Source organism: Anoplolepis gracilipes, chromosome 4 (genome assembly GCF_047496725.1).
Source record: "Anoplolepis gracilipes chromosome 4, ASM4749672v1, whole genome shotgun sequence".
Lineage (NCBI taxonomy): Eukaryota > Metazoa > Arthropoda > Insecta > Hymenoptera > Formicidae > Anoplolepis > Anoplolepis gracilipes.
In genome coordinates this window covers 15,662,481-15,686,606 of record NC_132973.1, presented here as the reverse complement: position 1 = coordinate 15,686,606, position 24,126 = coordinate 15,662,481, and the positions used below count along the sequence as shown (strand labels likewise).

General features: G+C 29.2%; 2 protein-coding genes across 5 annotated transcripts in view; one reads left to right on the top strand and one right to left on the bottom strand.

Moving 5' to 3' along the window:
- Nucleotides 1-937: 937 nt before the first annotated feature.
- Lace (serine palmitoyltransferase long chain base subunit) lies at nt 938-22,966 on the bottom strand. 4 transcript variants are annotated; one of them, XM_072891183.1, is made up of 11 exons: nt 22,821-22,966; nt 11,377-11,943; nt 6,449-6,622; nt 5,843-5,997; nt 5,623-5,768; nt 4,667-4,885; nt 4,415-4,578; nt 4,168-4,329; nt 3,833-4,095; nt 3,541-3,670; nt 938-3,467 (listed from the first exon to the last, which is right to left on the bottom strand). In XM_072891183.1, exons 2-11 carry the CDS (start codon nt 11,590-11,592, stop codon nt 3,363-3,365), a joined length of 1,734 nt encoding a protein of 577 aa, XP_072747284.1. In that variant the 5' UTR covers nt 11,593-11,943; nt 22,821-22,966; the 3' UTR covers nt 938-3,362. The 4 variants fall into 4 exon arrangements, with proteins under 4 accessions (XP_072747284.1, XP_072747286.1, XP_072747285.1 ...); XM_072891185.1 differs by lacking the exon at nt 22,821-22,966 and adding an exon at nt 12,946-13,036; XM_072891184.1 differs by lacking the exon at nt 22,821-22,966 and adding an exon at nt 12,780-12,799.
- Nucleotides 13,521-24,126, top strand: part of Rtnl1 (reticulon) — a 30,180-nt gene continuing 19,574 nt past the window's right edge. The window contains exon 1 of the mRNA XM_072891179.1: nt 13,521-14,787. Coding sequence (XP_072747280.1) covers nt 13,665-14,787 — 1,123 coding nt within the window. The 5' untranslated portion in view covers nt 13,521-13,664. The remainder of the gene's footprint in view (nt 14,788-24,126) is intronic.

Sequence of the window (24,126 nt, the reverse complement as noted above, 5' to 3'; positions counted from 1 at the left end):
ATTTGTATATAGTAATATATTTGGTCAAAAGCATTTGCTTTGTTTAATTACAAAAATAGCTTTATCAATCATTAGAATTGTATATGCTGTGTAATCGAAGAATATTGTAAAATCCAGTGATTAACAAATTTTTATTTTATAGATTTTTCTTTATGAATTTATTTTTAAACAATTACTGAGGAAGGTACCTAATTAAAAAAAACAATTTTTTTGGTTACCTAATATAAATAACTGTTTCTTAAACCAATTTTTCTTCAAGTATAACATTTTTGTAAATATTACGTTTTAAGAACATGTTAATTTAAAAAGTAGGTTCACAACTTTACAGCAAATGATTTGTATATACTTGTGATATTTTTTTATATTTATGCATTTATATATATATATATGCAAAATAATGTAAAAATTACAAAAAGCTCTAACGAGAATAGATGATTATAGTAACTCTATTTCGTGCAAAGTGAGAGCCGTTTCGCGAAAGTATAATAAAATGCAGCTGTAAGTATGCTATCATCATATTACTTATATAACAATTTATTAAATGTACATAATTATCCAATTTAAAATTAATGGAATTATATTGAATGAGAGAATTTATTATTATACAATATTCAGAATCTTTGTATTAAATGTGGCACTTATAGATAACATAAAGTTAAAATAACGTGTATCTCATAGACACACTAGTTTTTGTCTTTGTTGTATTTTGGATTTATTGGATTGTCCAGAATCTTTGATTACTATAGATATTAGATATTAGATTATATACTTTTATGTAATCCAAGATGTTAAAATCGATATATAATTAACATAATGAAATTGCCAATAAACATCCTCATTCAGCAACATTGGATACATTAAATACATAAAATATTGAACTATTCAATTAGAAGTGTAAAAATAGCATAACTGAAGCATTTCAAAATAATTATAACAATTAAGGTTTCCAGCTTTTTATTGTAGCTATATTAGATTTTTATATTTTCAGTTAGCTAGTTGTAATTATATTATATCTCGAAATTATTTTTAATTTAATTAACTAATCTATGTAAATACTTATTGAAATTTTAAAAAATTTATTTATAAATCATAAAGATGTTATATTAGATTTATATGCATTATCTCTCTGTACTTGCAAATAGTGATAGAATATTTTTAAAAAGTTTATAGTAATATTTCGAGTTATCAGGAGCTAATTATATATATAGCTGACAATATAAGTGATAATAATAGAATTAAATCTATTAATTTTTTTTAATACAGATATGTTTGATATATGTATATGCATATAAGCTTAAATGTTATATAAAGATTTACTTACTGTCCTAATTGTTTAACAAGATACTTTTTTTAAACGACCTGTTTTATATATTCAATAATATTATGCCAATAATATTATAAAATTTAGTTATAAAAGATCTAAAGTAATTCTGCATATGTAAATACAAAATGTGAAATTTTTTTTCTACTCAAGTTTTGAAATATTAATGTACAGTTATGCTTTTTTTATTTGTATCATTTGATATAATAATAATTAGCGCTCGGTATTTTTTACTAATTGAACAACTCAAATTTTAAGTTTTAACCTTGAATTGTTCAGAATTAAACATTTTATGATCTTGAATTTATAATATAAAATAGCAAAGTGCAATTAGGTAATATGATGATGAAAAAGAAATAACCTAATCCGTATTCCCATTTGTAGTGAATACAATTTTTTTTCATTCAAAGATGCTTCAAACAATCACATCTTTCAATGTTGTAAATCAATTAAAATAAAATCATAAAAATTTGACAAGTTTAGTTTTTTTCAGTGGATTTCTTCAAAGCTTCCTATTTTTATTTCAAATTATATAAATAATTTCTCCCAAATCATTTAAATCTGTACTAAAGATCCAATAAGACACAATAATAACAACAATAAATTTGAAATTTTGTATTGATTTTATAATTAAAAAATATATATATGTTTTGCTTATTTCTCTTTATACTTTTTTTTTATAATCATATATAGGAGTAAAATATAAATATGATTGGATCTTTAATGCAAATTCTCATATTATATTCTAATATCATTTGATCTATCAGTCATCAAGTGTTTTCATAAATACTAAGAGATCATAATCATGGTGGCAGTATATTTAATGGAATAAAACTGAAGTTTCAACATTGATCGTCGAAAGCAACTGACTGAATGAAGTGATTAAGTTATTATTATTATTCCATCACTTGTCATCAATGTTACGTATTATCTCTCCTTTAAAATTTCTACATAAAATAGTTATATAAAATAAAAAAAAAAAAAACGTCATGTACCAGAATTTTAAAAACTTAATTTAAAGACAAACATTTAACGTTCATTTAGTGATACAAATAGTATTGATATGTGACATTTACTTAAATATAAGACTGAAAAATCTGCCTATCAATTTTAATGAATCTCTAATCAATTCTCTTCCTCTAGAGATTATTTTAGTTATTCCCAATCGATCAATGTTATATTAATGGTTAAAAAACAATTTGATTTCATTGGAGAGAGATATTATACATAAATATACATTTTTACATTCGTCTACAAAAAATTACTCTTAGGATTGGTTATATTCTAAAGCGATTATAAAACTGATTTCAGCTAAATTGCGTGGAATGTAACAGATATGCACAAAAGCATTTTGTTAAATAATTGAACTGTTTCTAAACAGTTTTCCAATGATATAAAAAAATGAACAATCATAGTTAGCTGTAATAAAGAGTACACAGAGTGTGCATGGACTATATTCATTACATACTCAGATGATACTTGTAGATGTTTCTGTTTATCGAGTAGCGATCTAAGTGCAATAAACGAATATTAACTTAAGCGAGACAAATAAGTGATTTTACAATAGTGTAAAATAGGTTTGCTGTCAAGTAGCCAAAATAGAAAATTCGATATGTAAGCTCTGCTATTCGTAATATTTATATTAACTTTTGTATTTTAATGCGATCTTATAATCGAATGTTTCTTCAACTATGTATTGAATACTGTAAGAACTTGCACACATTAAAGTTAACAATATGTACAGTACAATTTGTTTACAAAGGCATTTGATGATATCAAGTTTGTTTGTTCGTTTACATCAATCATCATTGTGCTACAAGCGTATAAACTACAAATATCAATACATTCATATTTTTTCGAATTATTATAAAAGCATGAGCTTTTGCTAATAATTATACTAGTCCTCTTATTTAGTATATGAATGAATGCATTGTATCTACATTTGTTTTGTGGCATTTAAAGCTCTTGGTTGGTTATTTTAGTTTATTCCCCTCAGAAATAAATTGTTTAACGATTTATTACTTCATGAGTCGTTCATAGGTCATTCCGTTTCGTTGTCGGAATATTCTATTTTCGTTGTAACACGAGATTTTTTCGAATATCTTAAGCCTAATGTATCTGCAATCTTTTCAATATGCGCGAGTACCTGAAATATAAATAACATTATTAAAATTAATATTAAAATAACAAATTTCTCAATTTAGCAGTATTACACTTACATAATCGAGCTGTTCCTTTGTATGTGCAGCAGAGAGACAAAATCTAATTCTGCCTTGCATTAATGGCGTTGCCGGAAAACCAACACCGACGGTTGCAATGTTACACGTTGTCAGAGTACGGGTCACTGCACTGTGTTGAGAATATTGTGGAAACATATATTTTTTTACATTAAATTTGTATATTGTATTATTTTTTATCATATTTTCAAAATGTACTTTCATGTTATTACAAGATTTTATGTCAAATTAAATTTTAAAAATATTTTATATATAATATTTTTTATCTACTTACGCAATCTTAGAATATAGATAAACTAGCATAGGCACAACAGGCGAATCCTCATTTCCATAAGTTATAACTCCAATTTGATTTAATCTGCGTCTAAAATATTTTGTATTTCTAGCTAATTGTTTGATACGTCTTTCACCAGCATCAGTGCCATCTTCTCCCATAATGATTCGCATCGACGTAATAACTTGTTGCGTAACTGGCGGAGACATCGATGTCGCGTACATATGCGCGTGACTATGTATCCTTATATGATTTATCAATGTCTGAAACAAAATATTTACTTAAATATTTGCAGACATTAAACATTAATAGTAAAATAGATCATTAAATGTTACTTTCGTTCCAGCTATATATCCACCCGCTGATGCAAAGCTTTTCGTGAATGTTCCCATGAGTATATCGATTTCATGCGGATCGACGCCATAATAATCGCAAACTCCTCTCCCATGCTTTCCTATAGCACCTGTACTATGCGCTTCATCCATATAAAGATAGGCCTATTTGATAATCGGAAATTTTTATTAATCGTAACATAATTAAAAAAAAAAAAAAAAGAGAATAGTTGACATTATTCTTACGAACTTTGTATTTTTTTTTTAATTCTACTATTTCGGGTAGGTGAACGATGGAGCCCTCCATAGAATAAACACCTTCAACAATGATAATTATCTTCTTCCAAGGTTTGCCAGTCTTCGGTTGTCCGAAAAAAATGGCCTTTTTCAAACAATCTTCCAAGTGTTTCACATCTGTGATAAACCATGACTTCTTTATACTCTTAAGAGTAACAAGAAATAATTATGCACATTGTAAATGACTACTGAGTATTGTGTTTACTGTTATGTTTGAAGATCTGTATTGTTGCACCAGATAACCGTAGTCCAAGTATAAGTGACGCGTGATTTTTTTCATCACTAAGAACCAGACAACCCTCGCTGACCAAACACGGCAGATTTAAAGAATTCGTTGCGAATCCCATCCCAAATACTATAGCGTCTTCAACTCCCAGAAATTTCGCAGTTAATTTTTCTAATTCATCATGTATTGGCATAGTCCCTTCAAACAATAAAAAATGATACTTTTATTCGATTTCTTTTTGAGGGAAAAAAAAAAAAAATATATATATATATATATACAGTCGGACCTCTTATCATACGACCCTCTCTCTTATGCTACGAAACCTCTTATCCTACGACAAAAAATCCTCGTGCTACGACCGTGAAAGGGGAATTATATCCCAACTTTTAAATTTTTGTCGTAGGATCAGATGTTTAAGGGGAAGATTCCGGACCAAAAATGTCGTAAGATAAGAGGTCCGACTGTATGTGTATGTACATAGTTTTGTTTAAAAAAATAATATATATGGAAAGAAAACTTTTTAACTAAATTATATCAAATCATAAAAAAGACGTAGTAAATTTTTAAACAGTCAAGTTTCAGTAATTATAATTCGATATAAAAATTTTATCACGTTTTAATTAAATACTAATAATTTATTACAGATATTGTACATTTACTTCACAACAATTATTATTTTATCATTTTATATACTTGTCACACGTGAATAGTGATAGAAAGTTCTTGGACATTAATTTAATTTTTTATATTATTAGACAAAGAAGAAATAAACTGTTTTTCAAATATAATTTGTCATTTTATACTTTTTCATATAATATAATTTTTTTTCTCTCTAATATAATTTAGTTTCAGTACTTTTGAACATTACAAATATTTCGTCTGTCTTCCTATCGAGCAGAAAACGTTAGATAATAAGAACATCTCGAATTATTTACCTAATTCAAGACGAGTACTGCAAGTGGCACAGCCGAACTTCCTGAGTGTATCGATGCTTTCTTCAGCACACTTGCCACTCGGCTCGGCAAACCCTAAATAATTGTAAGAGCCCAAGTTTATACATTGCGTTTCAGTTCCAGTAAATCTGTGAGAATTAAAAAATTCGAGTTTTCAATTCTATTGATAAGTGACGTTATTTTCTTACGTAGTGAAACTTACTGAAACGTCCATCCGTAATCATTAGTGACTCGATCCTTTAATGTCACCATTGCACCAGGCGCAGAACATATTGGCTTATCCCAACAATCTTTGACTCTTCTGTATACGTATTTAAGATAAAATTTCTCAAAATTGTCATAAAGCGGCGCATATTCCTAAAAAACACATTTATTATAGGATAGTATGTTAATATTACATAATAAATCATTAATGTTCTAGAAATAGGAATGTAATATATGTATATATCGTACATAGAAAAATATATTTGTTATACGAATAAATAAAAGAGAAAATAATTATTGATATATATCATAAAAATGTATTAATTTTATGTAACAAAAATTATTTTCTATAGCAAATAGAATAAATTCTATATATCATTTTGCAATTTCTGTATATTAATGATACATAAGTTTTATCTACGATATTCATAAAAAAATATTTTAATACATTAATGTCAAAGAAAAAGATGTATTTTAAATAATAAATGAATAAATGTTTCTTATTATAGATTCATATTATTTCTCTATATACTATAATTTATAAATACATCATAATTTAAATTAAATATTATAAGAAAATATAAATAATTATCATTGTATGTACCTGCCTATTTTTTTCGGTAGCAATCTTCGGAACAAAGAATAATTGATTGATAAAGCCCAGGAACATGAGAATATAGAAACCAAGATATGTAAGTGCCGCTGTGATGAACGGAGATTTTTCGAAAGATTCTTTTGACGATTTATGTAACTTCGTTTTTTTGGGAGTATGAGAAAACTGCAATAAAAAATGCATACATTCAATTATGTAGTCAAGGAGAATATTTCTGTGGGAAATAAAGAAATAAATAAATAAACAAATGAATATATATATATATATATATATATATATATATATATGTATATTAAAAAGGATACGAGATAATAATAAAAGTACGTATGTATAAAAAATAAATTCTTAGAAATTTTATTATTCTTTCTATATTATATAAGGAAATATGACTCATGATATGATAAGTTTTGAAAAAGATAAATGAAAAAATATCGAGTATCAACATAAAATGCAATAAATGGTACGGGATTATGATTTTGTAATCTTTACTTTATCAAAGAGACAATTATGTCTGCATTGCGATACGATTAAAGCACGATTCGCAGTATAAGATTGCTATCGTATTTCGTTCTTATTCGGAACGCATACCTTTACATAGACAATTATCTTTGTAACGTATTGTTAAAAAGATATCAATAGTCTCTTTTCTGCGCAGAATAAGTCTTAAAAGGCAAAATTTATAAAAAAAGAGCGACAAATTTTCAACATTTAATTTTACAAAAAGGAAAAAAGAAATAGATTGTAAATAAATAAATATACAATTATTACATGTTCTCTTTTCTATAAATTTCTTGATCTAAAAAAATCTATTCTTTGAGAATTATTAATCTCCAATTGAAATTGCTCGAAATATTTATACTTTTCAAATAATTAATGGCTGCAGATACGAAGCTAATAAGCCAAATCGTAAGTTGATTTTATCTTTTGATATGTAGAATTTTAAGATTTAATTTCAATATACAATATAAAAATTTGGAAAAAATTAGCAATGATTTATAAAGTTTTGTTATTTTTGTTAATAAAAAAAAAGTAAATCTTTTTAATTAAAAGATTAATGTTTAAAGGAACATGAATTTGGAGCGTTCTATACATAGACTGTATAAACTATTTGGAAAATAGACTCGCTTGACAAAATGATTTAACGTTCTTATTACTATGATCGATTTTCGAAGAAAGAGGAAAAATTACACACACTGCGGTAGCACAGTTTCACGTTTCGTGCTGATTGTAGAGAACTCAGATTTGCTAAATTGCTCGACCATGAGAGACCGTTAACACATTGCTTTAAATGCATGTGCTTTAAATGGTGCTCGAACGATAGCCAGTTTTTTTACACGCAATGTCCTAGAAACGTTTAATTCTCTCTTCACTCATAGTACATTTCTCATTTCGCACTTATTATTTTAATGGCATTTATCAAGTACTAAAATAAATTATTTGTAAAGTCTATTCCAAAATCTATTCGAACAAATTTCTTTGCAGAAGAGAGAAAAATTTTATTGATATTTTATTATCAGTTATTGGAACACGAAAACTGAGATATTAAATTTAAGAGTCGTCATCATAATCTCTCGTAATGTTGATTCTAGCACTGATAGCGATTGTCGCACGACAGAAATATTGACAGTTCAGTTTATCTATAGAGACAAGAGAGATAGATAATCTCGGGATTGCATTGTTAAAAACTATTATGCATTTATTATATCTTTGGTATTACCACATCTAAAGAATTTATTGTTTTCATTTGAAAAACAAACACTAAAAGTTTTTTTTTGACTATGACATTTTAATATGCAAAAAACTTGCAATTAATCATTATAAAATTAACATATATGGTCACTTTGGAATTAATTCAATTTATTCAACTGAATTTTTTTACAAAGAAATTTTGAAAAATTGTAATCAAACTGTAAATCAAACTCAAATAAAATATATAAACAATAAAAAAAGAAACAAACAATATAAACGAGCTAGGCACGAGTAACGGAACGCATACAAGTGCGTCATTTACAGTTCTTAATATTTTTTTAACGAAAAAAGAAATAACTTGAATTACTTTGCAACATAATTTAATACTATTAATATCTGGGTTTTCCCCAGCAAGCGACACAGAAGACACAGTGTAACATGGTGTGTCATTCTGTCTTTTTTCAATTTCTATGCCCAATAAAAACAGAATGACACAAATAAATGTCTGCGTCGTTTACTAAAAAACGTATCTTATATTCCACATAGCTCAAACACATTGATTATAAATATTGTATAAATGTTATTTTATTTAATTAGTTTTAAATTTTGTTAATTATATATATTGTAATGTAAAAAAATTCATATATTCGGTTTATACATGTTGATATAAATAAATCTTCCCTTCGTATAAAAATATAATTAAATATTGTATAACTGAAGTCATTTATCTTATTAGTTTTTATTTTATTTTATATATTTTATTTTATAGTTTTTTTTTATTTTATATATTATCTTTATACTATATTTTTTATAAGATTTAAGGAAGAGCTCCAAATTATTAAATATAAATAGATGATTAAAAAAGAGGCATAGGAGCGATGTAATTGTACAACTATACACGTGATAAAATATGTACACGCGGTCTCAAGAAAGCGATCTATCTAATAAGGCGTATGCGATTATGATTTTCAGTTACACAATGCTTGCGCTTTATCTATATGATGCGTTCTATTAATCCTATCTCAAATTATATATAATTATACATTCCTTTTTCTATATTATGTTGAAGAGGATTCAAAAACGTGAATCGAAACGTTCATTATTTTGTACAATTTCCGCCTTTTTATAGAATTTTATAGAATTTTACCAATGTAAAGAATCGTTAATATATTTGTGACACACTATCTACAAAAAAAACTTATATTTCCATGCATATCTCCCCGCTCCTATGCCTCTTTTTTAATCATCTATTTATATTTTTTATATCTTATACTAGTAATAATTTTATACTATTTTATCTTTTACCTCAGGTAAAATATAATAAATTTCGAAAGAATAACTCTTTCATTTCTGTTTAACTTGATAACTTTTTTATGAGCTTTTGTCGTGAGTCTTAAAAATCGCACATTAAATTCAACTATTGTTTAATTTAAAGTTAATTAATTGTTATTTAAAATATTACTCGCATATTTAAATTCAATTAATGTTCAATTTTAATTTAATTAATTTTTTGTTTTTTAGTGTTTGTTTTTCATCTGAAAAGTTTTTTTGACTATGACATTTTAATAAAAAAACTTACAATTATATAATCATTATAAAATTAACATATATTGTCACTTTGGAATTAATCCAATTTAATAAAATGAACAGGTTCAAAAAAGGCATAAAGAGTTATAAAAAAATATGAATTTAATAATAAAAAATAACATGAAAGGTTACATATGGATGTTTATAATTTAGATGTGTGTGTGGGCGGACGTTTCGACCTATTTTTAAGTCGTTCTCAGCGCCTAATTTTTATATATTATAATTGAGTCTCAAAAAAGAATACGCATATATTATAATTGAGTCTCAAAAAAGAATACGCAACAAACGCAAATTTAGGTAAAAGTCAAAAGTGAAACGATATAAGAGACTTTAGCATGTAGATTTATGATTTAGATTTTTGATTGTTAAATTCATATTTTTTATAGCTCTTTATGCCTTTTTTAAACCTGTTCATTTTATTGAATTATAGAGAGCTTTTTTACTTGTTTAATTAATCCAATTTATTCAGCTGAATTTTTTTACAAAGAAATTTTGAAAAATTTAATCTATAAATAAACTCACATGAAATATGAGCGAGTTTTTTAATTCATCGAATGATCAATTGCATGATGCACAAATACAGCGTTTTATTTCCTATGTAAACAATAAAAAAAGAAACAGACAATAAAACAAGGTAGGCACGAGTAACGGAACGCAAACAAAAATCAAGCTTCCAAATTTTTATAAATTAAATTTAAATAAATTATCTGTTTCTTTTTTATTAAATTCAATTGATAAATGCATATAAGTCGGAATATCGAAGTATTAAAAAGAAACAATATTTGGATTACTTTGTAATAAAAATTAGTATTATAAGTATTTATATCCTGCATAGCTCGAATATATTGATTATAAATATTGTATAGTTGTTATATTTAATTGCAAATTTTGTTAATTATATTTATGTAATGTAATGTAAAAAGGCCGTATATTCGGTATGTATATATATATATATATATATATATATATATATATATATATATATATATATATTTATATACATGCTGCTATAAATAAAAATCTTCTCCATATAAAAATTTAATTAAATATAATTAAAGTTATTTATTTTATATTCAATTTTTTATATTATACTATCTTTATAACTTTGATTTTATCTCGTACTACTAAATAAAAAAAATACTTTTATACGATTTTATCTAGTTATTACATTATACTCTACCCGCGCCTGGCTCGTAGTTGCTTTTTTCTTTGAAAACCTTCTGAAAAAAAATTTACACATTTTTGATAATTAATTTAACTGATAACAATTATAATTAAATTAATTTGACAAGTCTTTTTGAATCCACTTTAATTAAATTCAATCCCCGGTATCATATAATTTCAAAACGATACATGTAATGTTTTTATAAAATTTTCATATAGATTACATATCTTGGTAAAAATTGTATTTTATGAGAGAGATTTGCATAGGTATGTGTACGTTAATTAACAATAATAACTGTTTGTATCACCATTAATTGTGAGGTGCTAAATAGGAGATGATACGATGCGAGTGGACGTTGAGAATTGAAGAGAGAAACAAGATTATATACGCCGATTATGTAGATCAGATCAGGTGAGACGAGGTCAGATGTCAGATCACACAATGGAGAGAAGGGCAGGTTCTCACGCCGGCTACTTACGTGGCCGTTACTCGTCAAAGTATAACCGTTGATCTTGCCGGCCTCCTCGGTGCCGCGTAATGTTAAACCGTTTCGTACTGACGACGGCGACGACTTCTCTTCAGCGCTCAGGGACGTTTCCTCGCCGCACGTGATGACAGTGCGTAACCTCGTGGTCGTCGTTGTCGCCATCATCGATCCGCACTTTGTTGGCACTCTGCCGTTTGCCGACTTCATCGAGGACAATGACAATTCCACGTTCGACTCAAAACGAAAGCTACCGGACAACGGGACAGGCGGCGGACGTCGCGATGCGTCGCGGTACTCGTCGCCACCACTCGTAGTTCGCTACTCACACCACCGCTGCACGTCCGGTCATAGTAATACACGTCGTCAATCAGCGCCTGCGCGTACTGCACCACCACGATAAGAGAATCTCCCTTCCTGTGCTGCGTCGCGTCGCGTCGCGTCGTTTTGCGACGCCCTACGACGCATCGGCCAATACCGATGAGCTTGTATGTATGAAGTATGAAGGCCTCGTATGCCGCACTCCGCACTCCGTGTAGTAGTTACTGTCTCTTCTTGCTCCTGCAACAAAGTCTAGATGAAAACGGGTCACGCTTAAATCCTACTCTGTAAGATGCGCTTCTTTCTATACATATACTTCTCGTTTTTCTTCTTGCTTATATACCAATACGTGATTTAATTCCTTTTTTTATCTCATTGTTTGAAAATTTCAAGATATAAAAGAATAATAAAAGTCTAATGAAGTAATAAATTATTTGTCAGCTTATTTCAAGTCAAGGTTATAATAGAATTTTATTTTATGAGGTTATACATTTACATATATAGATTTGTTCTTTGTAATGTTTCAAATTTAAAAATTATGATATAATTTTTTTCAACATTTTCTCTGGACAAAAATCGATTCTAAATTGAAAATCAGTCGGTAAAAAATATGATGGTAAAGAGATATTCATAAGATGAGATATTGGAGGGGAAAAAGAATAAGGACAAAGCTACAAAATACATATATGTAGAAAAACTGCATACACAAAGTGAATTAATTCAATATATGTATAGCCTACAACTTTTTGTAATACTAGGCTAATGTATGTATTAAGGTACTTAAAATATTAAAAAAAAAAAAGATTAAAAACTAAAAATAATATATGTACATATATTGTCAGTTATACATGCTCTGCGCACCAGCATGTCAAATACTTTTCGTATTTGAAATAAAATTGCAAGTACGAAAAGCGCAGAGTGGAAAAAACTTTTTGCCATTTTCTACATTTAAAATGAAATATATTTTGAAGGAAAAAGCATGAACAACAGAGCGTATAAAGTGTAAGACTATAGATCTATTTGCATAAATTTATCGTTAGAATAATTAAGTTTTGATTTTAATGACAGATTCTTACACACGATGGATTTTCATTTCATTTCTCGTTGTAATTGCAGAATCGCAAAGTGAAAACGCGACTCATCAATATGATTGCACCGATTGCACCGATCAGCTGACCGGCCGGCCGGCCGGCTGACACAACCGGTAACACGGTCGGCGAGTCGCCGACGGCCGCAGCTTACTTTGGCATCTCGGACGAGTGGGGGCGATAGCGACTACACGATTGGTCCGTGTCACTCGGCGTGACGGGAGAGGGCGACAGACCCTTGGCGATGGGGAGTGCGAGTGCGCTCGGCTGAATCCACCATCCACCCATCGCGCTGAATACTGCCGAATGCTATAAACCCGGCATTACTCAGCTTTATACTTGTCCGCGCTTTGAAGCCAACACCCGTGTGACGCATGTGAGTTTCCTTCTATTGTTAATCTCCTGTCGACTAATTTTATCCTTCGCGCTCGTTAATCGGTCGACAACGCGTCAAAAGCAGTTGACAAGTCTTCCGAACGAGTCATCCGCATCTCCCGGCGCGACCCGCAACCCGCAACCCGCAAGTCGACGAAAGGAGGCCATAGCGTGGTGAGAGACGCGACGCGACGCGACGCGATACGGAGCGGAGCGGCCGTACATCGTACGCGGTGGTGAGCGGTCAGGGCAGCAAGGACGTCGGATGTGCCCCACTGAGGTGCCGCGAAAGCGAGCAACGACAGCGGCAGCAGGTGGGAGTAGTACCGCTCCTCATACCTGGCTTTTATGAGTGCATAGGGAGCGTCGCGCAACATTCCGCGCACAAGCAACATTGTGCGCTGGGAGATTGTGAAGCTTTAATCAGCCAATTCGTTCGGTGAGTCATCGTCAGTTGTCAAACGCACAGATCGGATCGCCATCGTCTTGGAGCCGAGGATGGACCCGGAACGGATCCAGAACGCGCCCAACGACGATCCGCTCAAGAGAGATCACGATTCCGTCGATGATTTCGAGCATCTCGGTCACGACGGTTCCCCGGACGACCGTTCGGAGCAGTATCAGCCGCAACAGCAGCAGCCGCTGCGACTGATTGATGCGCCACGTGTCGATGATCTGCTGCACATCGGCGACTCCTTCCAGGCATCGGATTCCGTGCTACCGAGTGCGCTCATCGACGTCGAAACGAAATCCGTGCCCGCGACGCCGCCGCCTTCCGCGGAGTTTGACAAGTGCGAGGCCATGGCGCAGTCGTCGGATCCGTTCCAGCGGCCGCTGGACCCGGTCGATCCCAAACTGGCCAGCATGGCGTTTGTCGAGAGTGAACGAACCTATCCGCCACCCGCGCATCAATTCCGCGACGACGACGACGACGACGACGATGATAATGCGGATGATGACAAGATAGGTCTCCAGGTACCGTTGTTACCGAGTTCGATCGCAACAGCTGACAGCGACGTCCTGTTTTCATCGGCGACGAAAACCGATAACAATGTCCAACCTTTCGAGGAACACGATGATATCATAGGTCTGGACACCGATCAGGCCAAATTGCACGAGCGCCAAGTCATTCCGCCGAGCAGTACCAATCGCTTCGACCAAGACATCAGATCGTCGGTCCTACCAACGGTGGAAAAATCGCCGATGGTGGACTTTCTCGGGGATGACGACCCGCCGCCGAAGGAGGAGAAGGCCAGGAATATTATGGACGACGACTCGTGGAACTTGGTGGAGAAGATGGACGTGAAGCGGGAACAAGGGGCAAAGGAGTTCGAACCACCGACGAAACCGCTACCTCCCTTGCCCAAGGAGGCCGAATTCCCGGAGGATAGTGCGCGCCAGGACAAGTACGAGATGTCGAACGACTTCCTGATCACGGAGGCTGCTAGACCCTCACCGCCGCAGCCGCCGCAGCGAACCACCGAATCGGAGCACGAGAGTGTTAAACGGCGCGAAGTACCGAGACCTAAGGAACCTGATTACATCTGTCCTCGTCCACTTAGCAAGAAGAAGCAAGAAATCGAGATAGCACCGAAGGAGATATTCAGAGACATGGGATTAGGTGAGTGCGATAGAATCTTCTTTTATATTGTGTTTCAAGGATCAATTCTCGCCAACTCGGTTCACTTGTGGATATAAAACTGACAATGAGGTAATCACTGCCTGTGAATCAGCTCGTTTTATTTACATTTTTTTTTCACTTTCTAAAAAACTGAGTTTAAAGGTCTACTAAAGTGTTTTGCAGTAAAAATTAAAAACAAAAACACTCATATATTCACGAAATATTTAATAATATAATTTTATTTATTTATGCAATTGATTTTACTTAATGCAAAAAAATATATACTTCTTACTTTATGAAATATATAGTTTTTTTTATTTAATATAATCAATGATATATAAATGAATATAATCAAACTTTTTGGAAAGTTGAAAAAAGAATGTAAATAATATGAACTAATATTCATAACCAGCGATTATTTCAACTTTACATCTGTAAGTTTATGAGAATTTATATTTATCCTTGAAATAGAAACAAAATTTCTAAATTGTGATAGAGAAAAATGATTTTTAAATATATTTGTCTTTCCTAACGGATGCACACTTATCAACATATAAGGAAGAAGACATTTCAATATATTGATATGTTTAAAAAAACAATTATATTTAAAATTATCTATTTTTTTTATGACAATGCTTAAATATTTTATTATAAAACGTCGATATACATATATTGCCTCTCACATTTATAAAAGGAATAACAATGGAGATAAAATAATGTAAATTTTGTCTATTATTTCTGTTAAAAGAATTATATTCCATTTTCTATTTGATGTATACTATTTCGTAAATGATGCAATTCTCTTCACCAATTATGTAATTTCTGTAATTTTTATTCGAATATTCTTTGTTTAATATTTTCAATCAATTCAAGTTAATATTGATATAAAAATATTAGAGAAACCGAAAGTATAGAAAATAGGTTTTGATCTATTTTTCAGTAATTAACGTTTTTGATTCGTTTTGATCCTATTATAACATTTGTTGCAAATAATTACCACGAAATTATTTATAAAATTTATGTGCTAGGATAGAAATGGAATAAATTATTACTAATAAATTAGACTTGGACAAATATTGAATCAATTAATTCTTATGATAATGAAGTGAAAATTGTCAATCTGTATGCGTAGAATTAAATAGAACGGAAATGACGAAAGGAAATGAAGAAAAGCATGAGACAATTTAATGATTTGAAATCAGAAAATGACGAGTATAAAATAACGTATTTCTAGCCAGCAATTAAATATTAAATATTTAATGGATATATTTGTATATTACATTTGTTTGAGATACTATTTAATTGATATGCTAATTCTTATTTGATTTTAACGAGTCTTTATACATTAAATCTTTCTTAAAATTATTCGATTTAAAAAAAAAAAAAAAAAAACTTTGATTAACACGATCTCAAATATTATTATAAAAATGAGAAAATATTTTGCGTCGGACGATAATTTAATAAGTATAATGACATTATTGCAACACAAATATCTAAATATACTTTACATGATCGATTGTCGCTTAATATTCGTGAACCGAAAGAGTTCTGACAAGAAAATGCTAATTAATTTAGTGGCGATGCACAAACTCGACCATGCTTGGAAGCGCTTCCGCTTGGTTACAGCGTGCCATTGACGTGATATACTTGCTCACCTATCTTTCGTTCTATGCGCGATTCTTATAAAAATAGCTGTAACCTGCGTATATTTTTTCCCTACGTAATGCCATGCTCTACTTAACGACTAAGGAATAATGCATTCCGCGGGAAATGCGCAGAAAATTGTTGACAAAGGCAATAACTTCGAATATCAACTAGTTATGAAGTGATTAATAATATATAATCGCGAAAATAGATCGGCGACGATTGAACAGTTACGAGCAATTTTATATAGTATAAATTGGAAAAATTTTACTATTGTTCGTACATATATTCTTTTCAATGCTCTCTGCAGCTCGTATTCATATGATAATGATAGACTATATTCTTTAGAGATTAAAACGTCAATTTCCTCTCGAAAAGTTTTCTATATACGAACAGTATAATAGGAATTTTAGATTGTGAGATCGCAATATCATTGCACAATATTGTCTTGTTAACGGATAATCGTATAGTTCCGTATGGCTTCTGAATGACATCATGGGTTAAAATCACCTTCCACCATACGTTATATCGATCTGTGGGAGAGAGACCTTCAGTTCTTCATGCGTTTATTGCGTGTCCTATGAAAATTGAAAATACGCTGTAAATGCGTCATTTTATTCATATGAGGGTTCTTTCCTCGTATATATAATGTATATTCCGAGTCGTGCATGTTTATCTAACATGTTATTTGCTATTTTCTACGAAAACATTTACGGATTTTATCATTTTTTATTACATTATTTTTTTCATCTGTTCATTCTATTTTATTTTAATCTATAATACTTGAAAGAGTTTTGCAAAATGTAGTATTCAAGTACAGAGTGACTATACATTATAAAATATTTTATATATATAGGTTCTGTAGTCGATTTAAAATCAATTTCTTTTTAATATGATCAAGATATTTATATTTTTCGATTTTTCGAGTAATTAATGATAGAAAATCATCGTTAGTAAGCAATTTCACAAGAAGAGATCAATGTTAACACATATAAAATTATATTTTTCATATTTTCTAATTAATTAAGATAAAAGTATAAACTTTACAAGAATTTTAATTATAGTAATATAAAATGCGACAATATACAAAAAATTGAAATTGCGTGCAATAAATATTTGTTACATAAAAATCGTCATAATAATTTTTAAATTAATCAAAGATGCTAGTAATTAAACGAAATATATTGTATTCACATTTTTTTATATCTTTGTGAGATTGTAAATTTTATTAGTGATGAAATTTTATCAGTTAAATCCGGTTTCTTCACTGATGTACGTTTTATAAATGGTGCTTAGTATTCCTCATCGACTGTTTGTGTATATGTACTAGTATTACGCATACATTTATAGAAATCTATATTTCATTGGTTTGGTAAATGAGTATTTATATATATGATTCACGTATGTAACCTTCACATTTTTTTACAAAGCGATATATCGGACTGCAAAAAACGTTAAAAAAAAATGTTAAAAAGAATATAATAACTCTAGAATATAAATATATAGAATATAAATAATAATTCTAGAATATAATAACATTAAAATATTTTGTAGAATTTCATAACGGACATTTTTATAATTATTTAAAGAAAAGGAAATATGTATACATATATGTATAAAGAATGAAAGATAATTAAAATATTTAGAGAATTTCTTTTTTGTTGCTAAAATCTGATTTTGTGCTAAAAAATTCTCGAAAACTATTCTTAAAATGGAAATAAGTGCAATCGCGTATTTATGAAAACAAAATAAATGAAAATAAATTAAATATTTTTTTATTATTTAAAACTAATTTATTTTTATTTTAAGCAATATTTCAATTAATTTTAAAATTTCTCTGGTAAAATGTGGAGATTTCCCGGTATTTTCTAACTTTACGTGAAAAGCTAACGTATTATTTCATGCAAAAACTCAAATAATTAAGAGAGAAAATGCATAAATAGACACGGAATTCTTTAAAATCGGTCAATATCTTATCGTAGATATTCGTAGATATAATTTTCTTTCTGACATAATCTGTTTAACAATTGTTCAATTTTCTATTTTCTTAAAATAATTATTAACATTTATGCTAAAATGCATAAATAATTACAAAATTACATGGAAATTATTTTATAAAGAATGAAATTCTAAACTATGAGTTTTTTGTCTTGATATGCTCTCTCTCTTGTTACTATTTATTTACTTATTTATTTATTTCTCGTTTATTTGTCACTCATTACTGTTCTATTTTAATAAAAATTGTTGTCTTTTAAAGACAAAAATATTAGATTATTTTATATAAAACTATAAATCTACTATTTCTAATAAAAAATGACAAGACTTTTGAAAATAAAATAAAACGCTTAGTATTTTAATTTATCTAAGGTATTTTTTATTTAATAGCAAAAACTATTTATAAACCATTAAGAACTACATATAAAGAATTATTAAATATAAAGTCAGAACTCTTAATTATTTATAAAGAGTGATTCCAAAATGCTCTCCAATTTTTCTTTCGTCGATTTCCAAGTTAATTTTATAATAAAATCAAAGATAATTATGAATAGACTACGAATATATAAGCTTCAGGGTGTAATAACTTTTTATTATTCCAAAAAAAATCAGTTCCAAAGATTGCAGCTCTGCAAAAGGGAACAACATAAAAAATAAAAAATAAAAAATTAAATACTATTTATAGATACAAAACATTTTTTTATTGTAATTATTGCTGATATCAAGTTGAGATCAGAAGAACGTGAACGAGAATACGAGCAAGAAAGAACAGTTGGCTACAAATAAAAAAAAGTTTCCTATGAATAAAGAATGGTTTTCAAAAGATAATAATCACTTATCTACAGGTAGGAAATACTGTTGATAATCGCGACCGAATCAAAACAAAATCTTTTAAATAACCAAAATAAAACAGCGAGGTCAAATCTATACCATCTGTTGAACTACGTTTTTATTTATTTATTTTTTTTTTTTTTTTTGAATGGTAAAGGCTATATCCTGAAATTTATATATTCGTAATTTACTCGTAATCTTTGATTTTGTCATAAAATTAATTTGGGATTTGTAATTATCTTATTTTATGCCAAAATTAATTTGGAAATCGATCGAAGAAAAATTAGGGAATATCCTTTATAGCAATTTGACATCACTCTTTCTACAGAATAATGAATAATATGTATATACCAGCTTTATGCATACTAATTCATACATTCATCTATTTTATATAATACTAGAATTATAGAAGAATAAGAAAAATATATATATTTATAATTACATATATAAAATAAAAAAAGTAATTATAAAATAATTTTAAATATATAGATATATTTTCTTTCTTTCTTTATTTAAAAAATTGAAAAAAATTAAGTTTATAAAAAGCGCTTGCTGTTTGCTAGTGTTTATAATAAATTATTTTCTTCTTTAAAAAATTTTGGATAAAATACGTTCGTATTACTGTGTTGAATTACGATTATACAAAAAAACAAGTAAAATTAAAACGACAATTTTTTATGGTTAGTATTTGTACAAAAAAAGGAAGATATGGACAGCATCTCTTGTAAACATTAAATGTAAATGTATAAGATAATCTTTTATGTTTTCACATAAAACAATTTAGTTTTTAAAAACTTTTTTTAAATTTTTTTACGTAACGTTAATCTTAATAATTACACAGGTCTACAAATTAAAAGGTATTTAATATCATATGAAATTTTATATTGATTTCCGAAGGAATTTGGTGCGCTGAATTCAAATCTGGCCTCAGAATGGCGCCATCACGTCAGGATTTTGAGATATTCTAATCTAAAAGTGCAAAAATGGCTGTTTTAGGGCATTATTGGAGTTCACTCCTGGTTGCAGAGAATTTTACCGACAAAAACTAAACAAAGTAGCGTAAAGTACAAGTCTTGCCCTTTAATTTCCATTTTGAAACATTCAAATAGGATTTTTTTTCACCGAGATACGGCAGATTTAAGTTTTTGTTTGCGCAATTATAATTGCGCACACAAATTGCAATTTTCTGAAATTTTTTACTCAGAAACAACGCAAAACCGAAAAATCACAAGAGACCTTTTATATTTGAAATTTTACGCAGAGTGCGGCAATATATTTTTTAAACTTTCTAATTTTAAATTTTCTGGATCTACGTCCGCCATATTGGATCCGCCATCTTGAATTTTGGAAATTTGAGTCCAGATTCGTGAGCAGCGACCCTCGGGACACTTTGAACTACAAACTCTTTTTTCCAGAATTGCTCAAAACCAAAAGGGTTAAGGTATTTCAAATGAACCAATATCATCGCTTTATTTGATTTTCTGTATGCAGTAAAAACTTAAATCTGCTGTATCTCGGTGAAAAAAAATCCTATTTGGATGTTTCAAAATGGAAATTAAAGGGCAAGACTTGTACTTTACGGTACTTTGTTTAGTTTTTGTCGGTAAAATTCTCTGCAACCAGGAGTGAACTCTAATAATGCCCTAAAACAGCCATTTTTGCACTTTTAGGTTAGAATATCTCAAAATCCTGACGTGATGGCGCCATTCTGAGGCCAGATTTGAATTCAGCGTACCGAATTCCTTCAGGTAAACCTCTTACTTCTTTTGTGATAAAAACCTTGTAAACCTGTGTTATTTAACATTTATTTGATGTTATATATTTTTAGTAAAGCTTTATTTAAATAAATCGAGAACATTAATAATTATTGTAACTATAAAACTAATAATATATATATATATATATAAGGATGTCCCATTTTAACTTGGACAGTAAAATATCTCGAAAACTGAGCCCAGCAGACAAAAATGTTTCCGACAAAAGTTGTATGGTTTCGAGGGAGACGTAAGATGGTACCATTGGTTTGACCTTGAAGAGTAATTTGAAGGTCATGTAAAGGTCACATCGATTTTTTAAAATGGAACACCCTATATATTATTACATATTCTTGTAGCTTATCTCGAGAGCTTTCCAAAACACTATAATCAAATGTTTTATCGTGAAGTACTTTTCAAGTTATAAAGCTTCAAAGTTGCAATATTTTGACATAAAATGCAAGATATCTCGTAAAATATTCATTTTTCGATTATCTTACCCTAATACTTTTATGCACAGAATAATGAGACAAATTAACTGTAATTAAAACACATAGTTATCTTTAAGAAAAAATCTGAATTTGCAACTAGCAGTTACACATTTTTACTTTAACATAATTATGTGTTTTAATTACGCCAATTGATTTGTCTCATTAGTGACCTTCACATGACCTTCAAATTACTCTTCAAGGTCAAACCAATGGTACCATCTTACGTCTCCCTCGAAACCATACAACTTTTGTCTGAAACATTTTTGTCTGCTGGGTTCAGTTTTCGAGATATTTTACTGTCCAAGTTAAAATGAGACACCCTATATATTGAAAAATTTATTTGAATATTTTATTTTTTAATTTTGAAAATCCGGAATTAAAATTTCAGTAAATTAAAATTAATTTTTTATGTTCTGTGCTTATTTTCGCGCTATAGTTTATTATACAATCGATTTAATATTTTAAAATAACAATACATTTTTGTTTAAAAAATTATAATAATTTTTTTATTATGGTAGAATTAGAGAAACATTTTTTTGATTGAACTAGTGTATACATATGATATTGAAAGTGATAATGATGATGTGTGATAATATAGATTTATAGATATAAATCTATATCATGTAAATCTGTATAATATAAATAGATATAAGTCTGACCCTTCTGCTATACTTGTACTTGTAAGAAGCATATTTGTGGTTATTCGTAGCCAAGATACGATATATGTCCTTCTTTATCTCCGACAATTATCATCGCTATCATACTGCATGAATTCCGTCAATTACGTAGGTTGGATTTCATAATCTGTTTTCGGTTTTTCGCTAATGATGATTTTTTTGTATTTCGTAAGATTTATCTGTAATAATTGCGAATTACTTAAAATTTTATTAACTTATTTTTGTATTACTTATTCCTAAATTGATCGGCATTGTATATAAATTATAGCGTGTAAGTCAGCACAAAACACTATTATTATTGTATAATCGATTAAATAACTCTTTTCTAAGATACTGAACTACAATATTACGAAAAATCTAAGAGAGATTACTTGTTCAAATAACTTACAATTTGTATTATCACATATTGTCATTATCATTTTTCATTATCATATATGTATATGCATACTCTCTTTACAAAAGACGAAAAAAACTTTTCTACCAATCTAATATGTTTAACAAAAATGATTTCACGTCAAATGTACATATTTGCTTACATTTACGTATTATTTGCTTAAATGTTTTACATTGAAAATTAATTTTTCTATATATACTTATTATTACGATGTATTTGACACAAAATAAAAATTTGAACTTCTTACCTTATTTTCTTGAACTGCTTAGAATTTGATCGTTAATTGATCTTCAAGTTGACTGATACATCAACACTTTTTTCTAAAAATAATGTAAAACGAAGAATCGCGAGGCCACAACAAAATGCACGGCAAAACTAACGTGTTGGATCGTAGTCGAGTAAAGACTGGTTATAGTCTGACCCCTCTGCTATACTTGTACTTGTAAGAAGCATATTTGTGGTTATTCGTAGCCAAGATACGACATATGTCCTTTAGCTCCGACAATTATCATTGCTATCATACTGCATGAATTCTGTCAATTACGTAGGTTGGATTTCATAATCTGTTTTCGGTTTTTGATTAATGATGATTTTTTTGCATTTCGTAAGATTTATCTGTAATAATTGCGAATTACTTAAAACATACGCGATTTTACATGAAAATCTGTGTTAAATTTTTGATAAATTCAAAAAATTCTTTTTTTTATTGCGAACCGTCATGTGTGGGTGCATATGTACGTAGCAAATGTGTGCGCGTAGCAAGAATTAAATTATTAAAAGTAAAATCAAAATGTATAAAATACATATTAAATATATATAATAATTAAAGTTCTCCTTGTTGACTTATATAATTTATTATTTTATTTTATATTATTTAATATAATAATAACATGCTTGAAATCCAATTATATATTTATACACATACATTTTATTTGTAAAATTCGAAAAAGTTTATTTATTGTATAATATAATACGACTGAAGAATCAGAAAGAAATAGATAACGTTGGTGACGAAAGGAGAACAATTAATTGGATTCCATTGCGACATTAGTCTAATCGAGAGTCAAGATCATGCAGGTCATCGAATTGCAAATTCTTCTTGCATGCGTCAAGAATGGCAGAAAAAGCTATGAGCTCATAATAAAATCAACTTATTAAATATATATCGGGTTTATAGACAGCCTCAAACTGTTAGTAAAAACTTGCGTGCCTGCGATCCTAGTGTCACTATTTATTTTTTTCGGTTTTATAATATTCTTCTAATTTTCGACGAACATAAAATCTAAATAATCCTTATCCTTAGCAAGAATATTAGCGGAAATTTTTGTCATAGAAACAATATTGCCTAAAATGTAATATTATATCTCTGTAATCGCTGTATAGCGTATGATGTCACAACGCGTGATGGTAACATGTTGATTTTAATTAATGAATAAAATGATTATTTGATGATATCATAATCACACTATATAATAGCGTTTATGTTTTGATAATTAATCTTGAACGTAATATTTGATCATTTTTAAGTAATATTTAAAATACGATAACATATC

Bases quoted from the DNA above. Each gene is read 5' to 3' on its own strand.
- Lace (XM_072891183.1), bottom strand. From the start codon at position 11,592: ATGAAGTCGGCAAACGGCAGAGTGCCAACAAAGTGCGGATCGATGATG. The intron at 4,579-4,666 runs GTAAACACAATA...GGTTTATCACAG, and splicing joins ACAGATCTTCAAACATAACA to ATGTGAAACACTTGGAAGAT. The intron at 4,096-4,167 runs GTAACATTTAAT...ATTTTGTTTCAG, and splicing joins GATATATAGCTGGAACGAAA to ACATTGATAAATCATATAAG.